The sequence below is a fragment of the Heterodontus francisci genome, chromosome 13, assembly GCF_036365525.1.
Source record: "Heterodontus francisci isolate sHetFra1 chromosome 13, sHetFra1.hap1, whole genome shotgun sequence".
Lineage (NCBI taxonomy): Eukaryota > Metazoa > Chordata > Chondrichthyes > Heterodontiformes > Heterodontidae > Heterodontus > Heterodontus francisci.
This window is the reverse complement of record NC_090383.1, coordinates 58119239-58137819: the sequence shown is the minus strand read 5'-3', so window position 1 is coordinate 58137819 and position 18581 is coordinate 58119239. Positions and strand designations below refer to the sequence as shown.

Here is an 18581-nt window from a genome sequence, read left to right as displayed (position 1 = left end):
GAAATTCCAGAGCTTAGAGTCTTGGCAGCTGCAGTAACAACAGCCAATGGTGGAGTGATTGATTAAAATTGGGGATGCTCAAGAGGCCAGAATTGGAGGAGCACGGGTATCTCAGAGTGTTGTAGGGCTGGAGGAGATTACAGAGATAGGGAGGGACAAGGCCCTGGAGGGTCAGCATGAGAATTTTAAAATCAAAGTGTTGCTTAACTGGGAACCAGTTGCAGTTCAGCGAACATGGGTGATTGGTGAATGGGACTTGGTGTGAGTTAGGACACAAGGTAGCAGAGTTTTGGATTACCTCCAATTTACAGAGGGTGGAACATGGGAGACTGCCAGAGTGTGTTGGAGTAGTCAAGTCTAGAGGTAACAAAGGCATGGATGATGGTTTCAGCGGCAGATGAGCTTAGGCAGAAGGCGGAGTTGGGCGATATTGTGGAGATGGAAATAGGTGGTGTGGATATGTAGTTGGAAACACATCTTGGGATCAAATATGACACTAAAGTTGCGAACTGGTTCAGCCTCAGACAGTTGTCAGAGAGAGGGATGGAGTTGGTGTCTAGGGAACAGAGTTTGTGCCGAGGATTGAAGACAATGCCTTCAGTCTTCCCAATATTTAGTTGGAGGAAAATTGCAGTAATGGATGTTGGACAACCAGACATGAGGGGACAAGAGACATGGTGGTGAGATAGAGCTGGATGTCGTCAGCATAAATGTGGAAACTGGTGCTCCATTTTCGGATGAAGTTGCCAGGCGCATCATATAGATGAGAAATAGGAGGGAACCAACTTGGGGTAACACCAGAAGTAACAGTGTAGGAGCGGGAAGAGAAATCTAAAATGGTAATTGCCTTTTTTAATTGCTCAGTACCACCAGAAGTAATCCCTTATTTTTTCAACTGGTACTGCTGCTGTATGGAATGTGCTTTAAATTTTGATATATACGAAGGATGTTTTCTCTTGTAAATAGTGTTGCTGTGGTACCAGACAGTAATATTTGTGTTGGGTGATGTAGTAAGGAATAGGGAATACACCATATTAATATTGTGGTAAAGACCACTTTGAATATTGCACTGCTATCATGACAGCTATACTGTCAAATATCTGTTCAGAGATTGAAATTCCGGCCTTCAACTGTCATTCAAGCACATTGTGGAAAATAAGTTATTAATAGTGGGATTGAGGATGAAGAGAAAGGCAATCAGGTAGATCTTTCCTTTTTATAGACCTTTATTCCAAATTAAATATTGGAAGACTGAAGCCATTGTTCTTGTCATGCTGGGCCCCCACCTGCCAAGAATGAGACATATTAATTTCGCCATATGGAAATTAAATTAAGAAGAGAAGGCCTGTTACAAGGGCTGCCAGAAACTTGGCTGGAGGACATTTGCATACTAATAGGAACAAGAGAGGTTACTTCCCTTATTCATGAATCCTAAAATGGACTTTGGTCACCAGGTATTGTGTGTAAGAGGAGACATTCCAGGGTCTGCTAGGACAAGAGAATCCACAAACACAGAAGTGGTTACACCAGTTGGTCACGTGACTAACCTGCTGGCCAACTTGGGGAGATTTTTGAATTGCACAGACAGTTTGAACTCCGAGATTGTTTGCTCCTGGACTGAGAAGACCTCTCCTGTCTCCTCCCATCTCTTTCTCACAAGCCTCTGGACCCACTGCAGACACGTGAACCTCAAGAGAGAAAAGTCTCCCACATCGAACAAGGTTTAAGAAGAATACTGGGCCCCAACGAAAAGCAAGACCTACTTACAATCAAGGACTCTACAGTGAGCTCGAAGAACAGTAACCAAAACCATCTTCAGATATTGCCTCAAACTTTATTTCTTCTGTTCTTTTCTGTCTCTATCTGCATGTGTGTATCGCATATGCATGCTAGCTTGGGCGCGTCGCATATCCGTAGGCGCTAACGGAATTAGAGTTTAAGTTTAATAAAGTTCAACCTTTCTTCTTTAAACCTAAGAAAACTTGTTTGGCTGGTTTCTTTGCCTTACAATTGGAAAGCAGTGAACAAGGATTCGCCAAGGGGGAGCTAAAAACACAGTGTGTTTAAAATTAAACCCTGTTACAGTAAGACTAGGTGAAGGCTGAGAGGAAACCCTAGACCCCTTTCTCACCTGGTCGTAACATTCTCAGTTCCTGCTACAAACTCTGTTCCCCAGCTACGGCCTCCATCCCTCTCCCTGGCAACAGTCTGAGATCAAACCAATCTGTTTGGAGCCTTTGTTTTACATTTGACCCTGAGATTAACTTCTGATCTCATATTCCCACCATCACTAAGGCTGCCTATTTTTATCTCTGTAACATCGCCCGACTTCACCCCTGTCTCAGCTCATCTGCTGCTGAAACCCTCATTCATGCCTTCGTTACCTCTAGACTTGCCTATTCCAACGCACTCCTGACTGGTCTCACACATTCTACCCTCCTTAAACTTGAAGTCATCCAAAACCCTGCTGCCTGTGTCTTAACTCTCACCAAGTTCCGTTCACCTCTCACTGCTGTGCTCACTGACCTACATTAGGTTCCAGTCAATCGACGTCTTGATTTTAAAATTCTCATTCTTGTTTTCAAATCCCTCCATGACCTCGCCCCTTCTGATCTCTCTAATTTCCTTCAGCCCCACAACCCTCAGATATCTGTGCTCCTCTAATTCTGAGCATCATCGATTTTTATCCCTGTACCATTCATGGCTGCGCCTTCAGTAGTCTAGGCCCTGAGGTGCCTTGGGACATTTTATTATGTTAAAGGCGCTATATAAATATAAGGTGTTGTTTACAGTGTGGTTATGTCCCCACTGTTGTGTTTGGAAGGTGCTAAATAGGAGTTTGCTCATTGCCAAATGCTGAGGCATGTGCAAGGGTAATAAAATGTTTAAAATTTATATTGTCAGAGATCATTTAATATTTAATTGTTTTCATTTGTATTTGAAGCTACAGTACATTGTTTCCTACTTTTTTAATGTAGGGCAAATATTTTTATTGGGATTTCTATTTACTTCAGACAAGGACACTGGGACCATTATCAGCTTATAAAATCAGTAGAGCGTCATTGTGGGTGGCAGGGCAGCAGAGTACAAAGTCTATTTTAAAACCTACAGAAGAGGTCATCTCTGGCCATGAAGCATAAACATGGATAAACATTATATGGATTTGAAATCCTTTTACGCATAGTGTTGAAGAGATTTTAATATTTATATCCATAGATGATATTGAAGTTCGTTTTTTCACTCACAACTGGGAGGCCAAAGGTTCGTTTTCACAGGCTGATGTCCACCGGCAAGTTGCCATTGTCTTTCGAACACCAGCATATTGCCAAACAAATATCAATGAGCCGGTATCGGTGAAAATGCAGCTTCGAAGACCTTCAGACCAGGAAGGCAGTGAACCTATGGAGTTTAGATACCTTCCAGATGAGAGAGGTACTATATATAATTATTGGAATATAGAATAACATTTGTTCTGTATTTAATAAAATTAATCCACAGTATTCAGCTGTGTTATATGAGCAATGTTTGGTACCTAAAGATTTTAAGTATTATTACTACATTTTGGGTGTGGCTCTTGAATTGTATCTATATAGAATATCTAGTTTTTTTTTCCAAGCAATTTTTGCATCCTTATTGTGAAGAATCTGATTCGTGTTTGGCCAAAGTAGCCATTCTTCGCTTGTGGACTAGACGTGAGTACTGGCAAGCTATTTAACTGTGCAGGGCATCAAAGGCGAATCCAATCCTGATCTTGCCAAGCATGCATTTTTCAGGGAGGATCATTAGATAATGATGCAATATAGGAGCACTGGCTATTTTATTTCTCTCCCCTAGATAGCACAGGCCAATTTTTTCTCATTTGCAACCAACTAACTTAGAAAAGACTGGGTCCTTCCTAGTCTATATGGTTGTTCTATGTTTTTGTTTTGTTGTTAAGGGTTTATAGCTACATATGCTTCATTTGATTATCTAGTGCTTGCCGGAGCAGTATGTTGGTAGGGCTTTCTGTCTGTTACTAGTTTGCTTTCTTCTTTTGCTTTGAAAGGGTGTGAGGGGGAAATAAGCTTTTTTTTCTGAGCAAGCCTTTAGAATTGGGTCCCCTGCTGCTAGTAAGCCTTCCAGTTGCAGGCAAAGGTCAAAATATCACTTCTTCAATCTGGAACATGCCCCACAGGTCATTTCATCCATGTGATTATTGGAGGATTGGCTTCACTTACTGGGAGTATACCCTCTTTCAACTAACAAAAAGGCTTGTATAAGTCTCTGTGCTACTAGTGGGGGGGGGGGGGGGGTGGGGGGTGGGGGGTGACTATCGAGTGAGTAGTCCCAAGCAATATACTAGGTTCTCTGAAATTGCGAGCTAGTCATGGCTCTTTAGGTCTCTTGGACTGCTTTCCAGAATACTTAAATGGGAGACTTTGAGTCTAATCGTTATTTTCGCCACCTTCTTGCAAAGCTTTGATCCACCTGTTAAGATGAACAGTTCTCATAGACCCACATGAAAGATTAATCATCTGAAATCTTAACTTAGAAAGTGATATTCTGATATAGAACTTCTGTTCATTTTCAATGTATATACTTCTCAATGTGTGTAGTTGGCACCCAGCTCTCCTTACTGCGACCTCTCGACCCCTCCACTGTCTCTAAATTGTCATGCTGCTTAACCAACATCCAGTACTGGATGAGCAAAAATTTCCTTCAAGTAACTATTGGGTTGACCAAAACCATTGTCTTTGGCCACTGTTACAAACTCCATTCCCTGTCACCTAGCTTCCATTTGTCTCCCTGGTAACTGTCTTGAGGCTACACCAGACCGTTTGCAACCTTGGTGTCATCTGTAACCTTGCGATAAGCTTCCAACCACATATCCCATGTCATCATCAGGTCTGCCTAACTCCGCCCCTGTTTCTGCTAATATGCCGCTGAAACCCTCATCCATGCCATTGTTATCTTTTAGATGACTATTCCAATGCTTTCCTGGCCAGCCTTCCAGTTTCCATGCTCCATAAATTTGAGTTCATCTAAAACTCTGCTGGCCATATCTTAACATGCACCATCCCGTCCTCCCATTGCACCCTGAACGCTGACCTACACTGGTTCATGGTTCAGAAACGCCACAATTTTAAATTTTTTTTCCTTTTCAATGCCCTCCATGGCCTCGCCCTCCCCATCTCCATAACCTCCTATAGCCCTCTGAGATCTGTGCTCACTCTAATTCTGACCTCTTATGCATCCCCTATTTTAACCACTCCACCATTGATGGCTGTGCTTTCAGCTGGCCTCAGCCCTAAGCTGTAGCATCCCCTCCCTTAACCTCTCCCCCTCTCTACCTCTCTCTTCTTTAAGGTGCTCCTTTAAAACATACCTCTTTGACAAAGCTTTTGGTCAGGTGTTCTGTTATCTCTTTATGTGACCCCGTGTCAGATTTTGTCTAATGATGCTCCTGTGAAGTGCCTTGAGATATCTTACTGTGTTAAAGGTGCTATATAAATGTTGATTCTGGAGAACAAGCCCAGAAATATTCTTGCATTTTTACTAGTATTTTTCCTCGAGTATAATGCTTTAAATATTTCTTTTGCACTTTTTCTTATTATATAGATAACTGTTTCTATGAGAAAAGAAAGAGGACAGCAGATGTTTTCCAAAAGTTGATGCAGGATTGGGCACCAGGTAAGAATTACAATAGATACCATATCCCAAGAGTTCAGGTATCCTGAAAGCATTTTATTTTGGGGATTGCATTGGCCTGTCTTCCTGCAGGCATAACATCCTAATAGAACCTCATGTCACAGCCCCTTCCCCACATATCAATTACCAATTCATATTCACTGAAACATGATCACTTCTGTGGCCATTTTACATTAACTCTGGACCAGTTACTCCTGTCTTTAACTTCCAGCAGCTATTTCTGAAGTGGTGCTGGTAGTAACACACAGCAGCCTATAATAATGCTCAGAATATTCAGGGTGACTTTTTAGTTGATGACAAAAGCTGTGAAAATGGCTGAAGTTGTGAAGGTGGGGGGGTGGGGGTTGTATGCAATTTCATGTAATAATGTATGACATATGTCAACTAAAATGTCAACAAATTAACCCTAACAGTCCTCTGGTTTAGATCCATGATTTCAAGCACAAGAGGAGCTAAAACCTTCAGGTGATAAATACAAATGTCTGAATCAGTGCCAGTTCTCCGATACTTCCTCCTACCTCCACCGGACCATGGCCCCACTATGGAAAATCAAGCCACCATCTCCAGGTCTGCCACTGACCTTATCTCCTTTGCAGATCTTCCCTCCAACCTCATAGTCTCCCAGCCCCGAACAACCTGTTTCCACCTCCTTCCCAAGATTCACTAACAGGACTGCCTTGATAGACCTATCATTTCAGATTGTTCCTGCCCCACTGAACTGATTTCTTCTGATGTTGACTTTATTTTTTCTCCCTTTATCCAGTCTCTTCCCACCTACGTCTGTGACTCTTCTGATGCCGTCTGTCACTTCTAACAGTTTTCAATTTCCTGTCCCTAACAGTCTCCGCTTCACCATGGATGGCCAATCTCTCTACACCTCCATTCCCCACCAGGACAGTTTGAGGGCTCTCCGCTTCTTCCTTGAACGGAGAACCAACCAGTCCCCGTCCACCAACCACCACCCTCCTCTGCCTGGCTGAACTTGTTCTCACATCTAACAAGTTCTCCTTTAACTCCACACACTTCCTCTATAGAACAGATGTTGTTATGGGGACCAGCATGGTCCTAATTATGTTTGCCTTTTTGTGGGATATGTAAAACATTCCTTGTTCCTGTCCTACTCAAGCCCCCTCCGTCACCCCTTTTTCCAGTACATTGATGCTGTTTCCTGCACTTGCACTGAACTGGAAAATTTCATTAACTTTGCTTCCAATTTCAACATTTCTCTCACTTTCACATGGTTCATCTCTGACTCTTCCCTTCCCTAACTTCACGGTCTCCATTTCTTGGGATGGGCTATCAACGAATATTTACTATAAGCCCACTGGATCCCACAGCTACCTTGACTACACTGCCTCACACCCTGCTTCCTGTAAGGACTCCATTCCATTCTTCCAGCTTCTTGATGATGCAATCTTCCACTCCAATGCTTCAAATATGTCTTCCTTTTCCCTCCGGAGTGTCTCCTGACAATGCAGCCAAGTGCCGACGTCATCACTGTAGTCTATAAACTGCACATGTGTGGAACACATTCATTACTGTGAACGCGCAAAATGCACCCGAGCTTTGCCCGCTTGCCAGTACTCATGCGTGCATGCACACGAATACGTCATCACACAGAGGGATGTCGGCCTCTCGCTTGCGCTTTTTGGAAAGCGGCCTCAATCGCTGCTTTTCTTCCCCGCTCCCTCCCGCCGTTCTCTCCTGCGCCCGTCTGCTCGCTACTCCATTTCACTGCTCCAGACTGGTTGGCACTCCTTCCCACCTCGCTGCTAGCACCCCACTCGCTCCCCCCTCCCGTCAAACCTGCCGCTTCTCTGAACATTGAGGCAGTGAGCGGGAAACAGTAGCCGCGATCGTGAGAGGGTACTGTTAGAAGAGGTGGAGGCAGTGATTGTGGCCATTGAAGTGTCAGAGTTTAGGTTCAGTTTTCTTTTGTTAAATTGAACAGTGCCATCTTTATTACTGGCAGTAGCCTGAGACGTCACAGTGACATTTCCGTCAATGAGGCTGCATTTGCGCATGTGTCAGTACTGTGCCACCTCGTGGTTGCGTTGTCAGCAAACGCAGCCTTTTTCCTCAACCGTGGATTCCCCCCACAGTAGTTGATAGAGCCCTCAGCGTCCTCCATCTCATTTCCAAACTTATGCTCTCGCCCCTTTCCTCCCTCCCAGGACTATGATAAGGTTTTCCCTTGTCTTCACCTTCCACCCCACAAGCCTCCATATTCAACGGATCATCCTCTGCCATTTCCGCCACCTCCAGCGTGATGCCACCACCAAACACATCTTCCCCTCCCTCCCCTTTCAGCTTTCCAAAGGGACCATTCTCTTGGTGACATCCTGGTCCACTCTACAATCACCCCTAACACCCCATCCCTTTCTCATGGCACATTGTCATGCAAGCGCAAGGGATGCAACTTTTACCTGTTCTCACCATCCAAGGCCCCAAATACTCCTTCCAGATAAAAGAGTGATTTAGGTGTACTTCTTTCAATTTACCAAACTGTATTTGCTGCTCACAATGCGATCTGCTCGACTTTGAGGAGACCAAACGCAGAGTGGGTGAGCACTTTGCGGAACACCTCCGCTCAGTCCGCAAGCATGACCTCAAGGTTCTGGTCGCGTGTCATTTTAATTCTGCACATTGCTCTCACGCTGATCTCTCTATCCTCGACCTCCTGCAGTGTTCCAGTGAAGCTCAATGTAAGCATGAGGAACAGCACCATATCCTTCCATTAGGCACTCTATACCCTTCTGGACTCGACGTGTGTGCGTGTGTGTGTGTGTAGGCTGTAGGCGGGCTGGGGCACAATAGGTATTTCAGGGGATGTGCCTTGCCGCTATCTCGGACAAAGGCCAGCTGGATGCTCAAGGTAGCACCTGCATGCTCTGTGGAAGCATATGTACATTTAATTTGGTACTTTCTGCCCAGCTAAGAGAGATAGGTAACTTGTTCTTGGGTCTCTGCCAATGCTGCTGGAGGTGCCAGGGAGACCTGCATTCGTTTTCCCTGTATACCCATGGGAAACTTCCTGATCTTTGCTTGGTATCTTGTCTCCCAATAGCATGACTTGCATCAGAAGTACACCATGTGAAGAATCTGGCAACCTACCACAGCATGACTTTTAAATGTTTTGGGGTTTGACAGAATTGTGGATCCCTGTGTTGTGCTACTCCAACAAAAGATACTTCTTTAAAAAAAAAAATGAAGACACAATATAAAATGAATCAGGAGCCAATATGTATTATGAAAACAGGGGGATATAATTTATAGCCCATAAATGAGCTGACACCAATCTGATAATTAGCATTTTATTTAATGCCATTGTTACGACTGAGGTGGGAGGAGTGCACTGTTTATTCTGGTCCCAGTTCTGCACAGGTCATAACATATATTTAAATTTTCCCACTTACCGATTCGGTCAAACATATACACTATTTTTCCCAGAATAAAACACACCAACCAGGTTTCTTTAATAAACAACAAAATTATCAGTTTATTATAAAACAAGTTTTAACCAATAATGGAATAAACATACACACACAGATTGAAATATTAAAGCCCCTTATTTATCCTAGCCCCTCACACATACACACACACATATCCATACACTGGTTAACTGGGAAAAATAAAAGGGATTTTTGTTTATAGTCACAAAGAAAACAAAAAAACTTAGGCGGAATACTTGTCCTTGGTTTTGGTTTCGCATCCCAAATGCATATAGATGGCTGTTGCTGGGATCTTCCTAGAACAGTTCTTTCCAGGCAATGTTGAAGATCAGTTTGGGTAGGCTTTCCAAGAAATGCAGCTACAGAGGCTTCAGATAGGTCTTACAGCAGAAATGCAGCAACAAGGGTTTCGGTTCCCATGCATTCGATATGCAGGATTTTTTCAAATACATTTGGACATAAGAAACTGACACAATAGGGAGGATTTCTTTTCGAGAGAGAGCTGGGTCTTCTTTGGCAGGCAAAAACCAGCTGTCTTTTTGTAACAATTCAAAGTGAAACTAAAACTTTCCAGAAGTCAAGCCTCCTGACCTCTTAAATCTTGGCCTGTCACTTCTTTGTAAACATCTCCCCAAGTCAAAAACAACCCCTGCTGGCTGATTATCGACAGACATGTGCCTTCCAGTAAGACTTGTTTACAAGCCAAGTCCAGAAACCTTCTGGTGACTTCTTAAAAAGAAAATACACACACAGTTCAGCAGCTGTTCAAGATTCCAGATGAATCAATGTCCTTAAAACATATATTGCCAAAGAAATAGAAGTACTCTCGTAACGCCATCTCCCTGAAAATGTTTTCATGGAAGAGATGTTAGAAAAATGTTTTTGAACATGAGCGGTTTTGCTGCTGCTGTTCAGTTGCGTCTGCTTGTTAGATAAATGTTCTTTATCCACTGGATCGTGACATATAGTTTCAAATACCACAGATGTACAATGTATGCAAAACCGACCAGACAAGATCACAGTTGGTGTGCCTACTGCAAGAAGAGCCTTTGCGCCCTCAAAGGTCATTAAGCAAGGTAGGAGAGAACTGCATCACAAAATACAAACTGATCTATGTACACTCTACAGACTGGCATTAAAATACATTATAACCAGGTTCTGAACTACTTTTACAGAACTAACTGATTTGTTAACATTGCAATCTGCCCATTTTCTCTTCTGAAACGCGTAGTGAAATCAACCTTATCTTACTTCATAATAGCCTGTCAGTAAACAAGTTACAGGTATGTGTGTTTATTTCAGCAAAAAAAAAATTAATCAAATATTTTTGCAATTATTCACTAGAGTTGGTGATGAAGAGCTTCAGAACAGTGTTGCCACAGCAAAAGGGATTTTAGGGTTGAGATTTGCACATCAAGTAATTTTGTGCGGTACAGTAATGTAACTTCCAGATTCAAATCTACATTGCACTCCCTGACTTCATTTATTTACAGCTGAGTATTTAATTTAGAAATTAATCATTTTTTTTAAAGTCAGTGAATGTTTCCTGGGCAATTATAACAGCTCCAGACTAGCATTGGTATTTGGAGTGTAATGTAGCTTTTGTTTATTTTTAAACCAATAATTCCTGGATGCATAATCAGTTCAGCCTATCAACATAATTTGTTGGCTCTAAGTGTAAACTTATTTTTTAAAGCTCTAGTAATTTGACACTGGATTCATTATTTTTGTTCCTTATTTCATAGAGCCTCAGGACCCATTTACTGGACTACAACAGGCACAAGTAATGCCAAGTCAGCAGCATACCAAAAGTGTGGCTATGAACCAGAATCATCATATTTTTAATAGCACGGTTCTCGGAAATTCAAACCAAATCTTCACCTCTGGCCAACAAACGTTGGTATCTACAACCACAACACCAGCTGCCCCTCCAACCTGGCATCAGATACCTTCTTACAACACTCTCAAAGGTGATTTGCATCTACATGCTCCTGCACATCGTAATTCATTGCCAGTGCTTGGTGAAGATGTGCTGAAATGCTTGGAACCTCCTACACAGAACTGTCCAGTAGATTCACTGGGGTTTAGACATGATATCAGCAACAATGGCATTGGAGTTCAACGCATTCAACAACCTGCCGTTTTAAGCACTTCCAATACTATCATAAATCAGAACCCTCATCTCAATATGCAGATACTTGCCAGTAATAGCATTGACCATAATGATATAAATTTGGTAGGTACAAACTGTGAACAAGCTGTATCCATTCCAGGTCAATGGAAGCTATCAAATCTGCAACAAGCACCATCCATTCAGAATGTTCATTTATCTCAAAATACTGTGCAAAACACTGCTGCTGTCAAAACTGCTCAAGCAAATTCACAGCTGGCCACTGACATTCATGTAGACGGTGTCCTTGGACACCTGAACAGCGACAAACCTTTTAATGGAGGCATGCAGATGAGAGACAGCATGATAAATGATATGTTCAGTGTTGTTGGAATTGAAGGTAATGATTGTATGAATCCAGTAGCCTCAGACCATGTAGGCCTGGATTTCATTAGTGAATTTCAGACCCCTTCTGGAGATTTGAGTGATCTCATTCAGTCTTTTTGTCAGTAGAAAAGAAGTGAGCACATTGGGTGGAATCTTGTTCCCTTTAAAAAATAATCGAGGGCAGGACAATTTCTGGACGCCAACCCTGCACTTCATGGCAACGCGCCCGCCGGCACAATCTTCTGGGTGGCAACCTCCGAATTAGCCACCTCTGGTTATGTGGGTGGGTTCTTGAGGCTGCACACCCAATCAGAGGGCCTGCAGCCGCAGAAGAGTTTGGTACAGCCACTGCAGGATGGTGACTGCGAGGGCACACCCATCTTGAGGTGCCTCCTGAAGAGTGCCTCGCCAAGTCACAGACCATCCTGATGTGGAAATGTATTGCTCTCCTTCAATGTTGCTGGGCCAAAATCCTAGAACTCCCTCCCTAACAGCACAGTGGATGTAGCTACACCATGTGGACTGCAGCGGTTCAAGTAGGTGGCTCACCACCACCTTCTCAAGGGCATTGAGGATGAGCAATAAATGTTGGCTATGCCAGCAACTTTCATATCCCATGAACGAAGAAAAAAAAAGGTTTGAATTTAAAAAAAATAAACTCTGGCCACAGCTGCCAGGCCACCCCTGTGGAGGGCCGGTGGCCACAGCTGTGGCCCACTGATCAATGTTGCTCCAGTGCAGGGGGTGGGTAGGTGGGATTTACAAACAGGAGGACTCGAGGGTCCCCTTGGCCAGCTGCCTCCAGGCTCCTGCCCGGAGGTGGGAATGCATGGGACTTTTTAAAAATTAATTCATGGGATGTGGGCGTCGCTGGCTAGGCCAGCATTTATTGGCCACCCCTGATTGCCCTTGAGAGGGTTCCTCTCCAAGTCACTTACCATCCTGACGTGGAAATGTATTGCTGTCCTTCAACGTTGCTGGGTCAAAATCCTGGAACTCCCTCCCTAACAGCATAGTGGGTGTAGCTACACCATGTGGACTGCAGTGGTTCAAGTAGGAATTGCTGCAGTCCATGTGGAGTGAGTGCACCCACAGTGCTGTTAGGAAGGGAGTTCCAGGATTTTGACTCAGTGACAGTGAAGGAACGGCGATATAATTCCAAGTCAGATGCTGTGTGACTTGGAGGGGAACTTGCAGGTGGTGGTGTTCCCATGCATTTGCTGACCTTGTCCTTCTAGTTGGTAGAAGTCGCGGATTTGGAAGGTGTTGTCTGAGGAGCCTTGGTGCGTTGCTGTAGTGCATCTTGTAGATGGTACACACTGGTGCCACTGTGTGTCGGCAGTGGAGGGTGTGAATGTGGATGGGGTGCCAATCAAGCGGGCTGCTTTGTCCTGGATGGTGTCGAGGTTCTTGAGTGTTGTTAGAGCTTCACCCACCAAGGGAAGTGGAGAGTATTCCATCATATTCTTGACTTGTGCCTTTTAGATGATGGACAGGCTTTGGGGAGTCAGGAGGTGAGTTACTCGCCGCAGGATTCCTAGCCTCTGACCTGCTCTTGTAGACACAGTATTTATGTGGCTACTCCAGTTCAGTTTCTGGTCAATGGTAACCCTTAGGATGTTGATAGTGGGGGATTCAGTGATGGTAATGCCATTGAACGTCATGGGGAGATGGTTAGATTCTCTCTTGTTGGAGATGGTCATTGCCTGGCACTTGTGTGGCACGAATGTTACTTGCCACTTATCAGCCCAAGCCTGGATATTGTCCAGGTCTTGCTGCATTTCTACACGGACTGTTTCAGTATCTGAGGAGTCGCAAATGGTGCTGAGCATTGTGCAATCATCAGCGAACATGCCCACTTCTGACCTTATGATTGAAGGAAGGTCATTGATGATGCAGCTGAAGATGGTTGGGCCTAGGACACTACCCTGAGGGACTCCTGCAGTATGTCCTGAAGCTCAGATGATTGACCAGCCATAACCATCTTCCTTTGCGCTAGGTATGACTTCAATCAGCAGAGAGTTTTCTCCGTGATGCCATATTCAGCCAAATGCTGCCTTGATGTCAACGGCAATCACTAATTCCTCACCTCTTGAGTTCAGCTCTTTTGACCATGTTTGAACCAAGGCTGTAATGAGGTCAGGAGCTGACTGGCCCTGACGGAACCCAAACTGAGCATCACTGAGCTGGTTGTTGCTAAGCAGGTGCCTCTTGATAGCACTGTCGACGACACCTTCCATCACTTTACTGATGAGAGTAGACTGATGGGGCAGTAATTGGTCAGGTTGGATGTCCTGTTTTTGTGTACAGGACATACCTGAGCAATTTTCCACATTGCAGGGTAGATGCCAGTGTTGTAGCTGTACTGGAACAGCTTGACGAGGGGCGCAGCAAGTTCTGGAGTACAGGTCTTCAGTACTATTGCCAGAATATTGTCAGGGCCCATAACCTTTGCAGTATCCAGTGTCTTCAGTCATTTCTTGATATCACGTGGAATGAATCAAATTGGCTGAAGTCTGGCATCTGTGATGCTGGGGACTTCAGGAGGAGGCTGAGATGGATCACCAACTCGGCACTTCTGGCTGAGGATTGTTGCAAATGCTTCAGCCTTGTCTTTCGCACTGATGTGCTGGGCTCCCCCATCATTGAGGATGGGGATATTTGTGGAGCCACCTCCTCCAGTTAGTTGTTTAATTGTCATGGCTGGATGTGGCAGGATTGCAGAGCTTAGATTTGAACCGTTGGTTATGGGATCGCTTAGCTTTGTCTTATCACATGCTGCTTACGCAGTTTCACATGCAAGTAGTCCTGTGTTGTAGCTTCACCAGGTTGACACCTCATTTTGAGGTATGCCTGGTGCTACACCTAGCATGCCCTCCTGCACTCTTCATTGAACCAGGGTTGATGGTAACAGTAGAGTGGGGAATATGCCAGGCCATGGGTTACAGATTGTGGTTGAGTACAATTCTGCTGCTGCTGATGGCCCACAGCGCCTCATGGATGCCCAGCTTTGCGTTGCGAGATCTGTTCAAAATCGATCCCATTTAGCACAGTGGTAGTGCCACACAACACAAAGGAGGGTTTCCTCAATGTGAAGTCGGGACTTCGTCTCCACAAGGACTGTGCAGTGGTCACTCCCACCAGCACTGTCATGGACAGATGCATCTGCGGCAGGCAGATTGGTGAGGGCGAGGTGAAGTATGCTTTTACCTCTTGTTGGTTCCCTCACCACCTGCTGCAGACCCAATCTAGCAGCTATGTCCTTTAGGGCTCGGTCAGTAGTGGTACATTCTGCGCCCTTGCCACCCTCCGTGCTTCCTCCAAGTGGTGATCAACATAGAGGAGTACTGATTCATCAGCTGAGGGAGGGCGGTAGGTCGCCCAAGTCCTGATATGTGAATTTCCTCCCGGTCCCATCTTCAAGCCCGCCTCCGTGAGACCAGTAAGATTCCACCCGTTAAGTGTGGATCACTTCAGGAATATCAGTTGCTGCTTTTGGTTGAGGATTGGTTACGGATACATGAAAAATGAAGTAAATAACTGGTTAATACTAATCCTCAATTTCACTGACCTTACAATTTCATATTTTTAATATACTCTGTGCAGCAAATACTGAAACTTCCTAGTTATCTACAAGTAGAGCCTTGCTATTGTGTTGTTTGATTCATTTTTCCCATTTTATTATAGTATTTAAGTTCTCAAACCAAGTCAGAGAAAAGCCTTAAATTAGGAAATTAGCTGAACTGGGTGAATATTAGGTAGTAAAGTTGTAAATTCTCAGTTTTATATTAAAAGGGGCTTCCCTTAATATCTGTAATGACTGTGTCAATCTAACTGTACTTAACACATACACTTTGCACGGTAAGTTCTCAATTTTTAATTCTGTTTTATTGGGAAATTTGAATGTAAAGTTGTTGCTTGCTATGAAACCTTTTGTGGATTGGATTTTTAAAAAATCGCTACCAGACCTTCATAGCACCTGTACTATAAAAATCATTTTCTGACTATCCCAATGTTTATCATTGTTTATATGCTGTTTTTTTTTAAGTTTAAAATTACCACTCCTTTAACTTTATTCCTTTGTATCTTTAAATAAAATTGGTTCAAAATTCATCTGATTGTATTTCTTTTAATAATGGCAGAGGATGATCCGTTGAAGGCAGAAGCTGATGGGGGGGAATCTGGTTCTGGGGTTGGGGGGGAAAGGGGTGAGAGCAGAGGTGCGGGCATTGGAATGGACACTATCAAGGGCCCTGTCAACAATGATGGGATAATAATTATGAATAATAATTAACCCTGAGGAGTATTAACAGGCAGAGAGATCTGGGCGTACAGGTCCACAGGTCACTGAAAGTGGCAACGCAAGTGGATAAGGTAGTCAAGAAGGCATACGGCATGCTTGCCTTCATCGGTCGGGGCATAGAGTATAAAAATTGGCAAGTCATGTTGCAGCTGTACAGAACCTTAGTTAGGCCACACTTAGAATATTGCGTGCAATTCTGGTTGCCACACTACCAGAAGGACGTGGAGGCTTTGGAGAGGGTATAGAGGAGGTTTACCAGGATGTTGCCTGGTCTGGAGGGCATTAGCTATGAGGGGAGGTTGGAAAAACTCAGATTGTTTTCACTGGAACAATGGAGGTGGAGGGGCAACATGATAGAGGTGTACAAAGTTATGAGCGGCATGGACAGAGTGGATAGTCAGAAGCTTTTTCCCAGGCTGGAAGAGTCAGTTACTAGGGGACATAGGTTTAAGGTGGGAGGGGCAAAGTTTAGAGGGGATGTGCGAGGCAAGTTTTTTACACAGAGGGTGGTGAGTGCCTGGAACTTGCTGCCAGGGGAGGTGGTGGAAGCAGATACGATAGCGACGTTTAAGAGACATCTTGACAAATATATGTATAGGAAGGGAATAGAGGGATATGGGCCCCAGAAGTGCAGAAGGTATTAGTTTAGGCAGGCATCAAGATCGGCGCAGGCTTGGAGGGCCGAATGGCCTGTTCCTGTGCTGCACTGTTCTTTGTTCTTTGACAGGCAATTCTCAGTTGAAGAAAAAGATATGTTGGAAGTGCTGGTATGGAAGTTTGTATCGTTAGAACAGATGCCACAAAGATGGAAAAACTGGGTGAATTGAATAGACACTTCACAGGAAGTGGGGTGTGAGGAAATCCGTCCTTCTTTAGTTTTAGTTTTAGTGATACAGCACTGAAACAGGCCCTTCGGCCCACCGAGTCTGTGCCAGCCATCAACCACCCATTTATACTAATCCTACACTAATCCCCTGACCCTATATTTCCCTACCACCTACCTATACTAGGGACAATTTATAATACTTACCAACCAATTTACTTACCAACCTGCAAGTCTTTTGGCTTGTGGGAGGAAACCGGAGCACCCGGAGAAAACCCACGCAGACACAGGGAGAACTTGCAAACTCCACACAGGCAGTACCCAGAATTGAACCCGGGTCGCTGGAGCTGTGAGGCTGCGGTGCTAACCACTGCGCCACTGTGCCGCCTCTTGTCTCGAGAGACAATGGGTAAGTGCCTGGAGGTGGTCAGTGGTTTGTGATGCAGCGCCTGGAGTGGCTATAAAGGCCAATTCTAGAGTGACAGACTCTTCCACAGGCGCTGCAGGTAAAATTGGTTGTCGGGGCTGTTGCACAGTTGGCTGTCTCCTTGCGCTTCTGTCTTTTTTTCCTGCCAACAGCTAAGTCTCTTCGACTCGCCACTCTTTAGCCCCGCCTTTATGGCTGTCCGCCAGCTCTGGCAATCACTGGCAACTGACTCCCACGACTTGTGGTCAATGTCACAGGACTTCGCGTCGCATTTGCAGACGTCTTTAAAGCGGAGACATGGACGGCCAGTGGGTCTGATACCAGTGATGAGCTCGCTGTACAATGTGTCCTTGGAGATCCTGCCATCTTCCATGTGGCTCACATGGCCAAGCCATCTCAAGCGCCACTGGCTCAATAGGGTGTATATGCTGGGGATGTTGGCCGCCTCGAGGGCTTCTGCGTTGGAGAAACGGTCCTGCCACCTGATGCCAAGGATTCTCCAGAGGCAACGATGATGGAATGAATTGAGACGTCATTCTTGGCTGACATACATTGTCCAGGCCTTGCTGCCGTAGAGCAAGGTATTGAGAACACAGGCTTGATACACTCGGACTTTTGTGTTCTGTGTCAGTGCGCCATTTTCTCACACTCTTGGCCAGCCTGGATATAGCAGCGGACGCCTTTCCCATGTGCTTGTTGATTTCTGCATCGAGAGATGGGTTACTGGTGATAGTTGAGCCTAGATAGGTGAACTGTTGAACCACTTCCAGAGCGTGGTCGCCAATATTGATGGATGGAGCATTTCTGACGTCCTGTCCCGTGATGTTCGTTTTCTTGAGGCTGATGGTTAGGCCAAATTCGTTGCAGGCAGCTGCAATCCTGTCGATGTGTCTCTGCAGACACTTTTCCGTGTGGGATGTTACTGCAGCATCGTCAGCAAAGAGGAGTTCCCTGATGAGGACCTTCTGTACTTTTGTCTTCGCTCTTAGATGGGCAAGGTTGAACAACCTGCCATCTGATCTTGTGTGGAGGAAAATTGTGTGTGAGGAAGTATAGTCAAGGTAACTGTTGGAAGTCAATGGGCTTATAGTGAATATTGGTTGATAGCCTGTCCCTTGAAATGGAGACAGTGAAGTCAGGGAAGGGAAGAGTCAGAGTTCAACCATGTGAGGGAAGGGTGGAAATTGAAAGCAAAGTTGATGAAATTTTCCAGTTCACGGCAACATCAGGAAACATCATCAGTAAAGTCATTGTTGTATAGAAAATGAGGTAAGGGAGGGGACTTGAATAGGACTGGAATAAAGAATGTTCCACATATCCCATGAAAAGGCAGGCACAGCTAGAACCCATATGAGTTCCCATACTGACAGATTTTATTTGAAGGAAGTGAA

The 18581-nt window shown here is 44.6% G+C and overlaps 1 protein-coding gene across 1 annotated transcript in view; it reads left to right on the top strand.

The window, feature by feature from the left end:
- The window catches only part of rel (v-rel avian reticuloendotheliosis viral oncogene homolog), a 60385-nt gene extending 44635 nt beyond the window's left edge, over positions 1–15750 (top strand). Inside the window, exons 8-11 of the mRNA XM_068044876.1 lie at positions 3217–3432; positions 5599–5670; positions 10124–10216; positions 10886–15750. Of these exons, the coding sequence (XP_067900977.1) occupies positions 3217–3432; positions 5599–5670; positions 10124–10216; positions 10886–11763 (1259 nt within the window). The 3' untranslated portion in view covers positions 11764–15750. The remainder of the gene's footprint in view (positions 1–3216; positions 3433–5598; positions 5671–10123; positions 10217–10885) is intronic.
- Positions 15751–18581: the final 2831 nt, after the last annotated feature.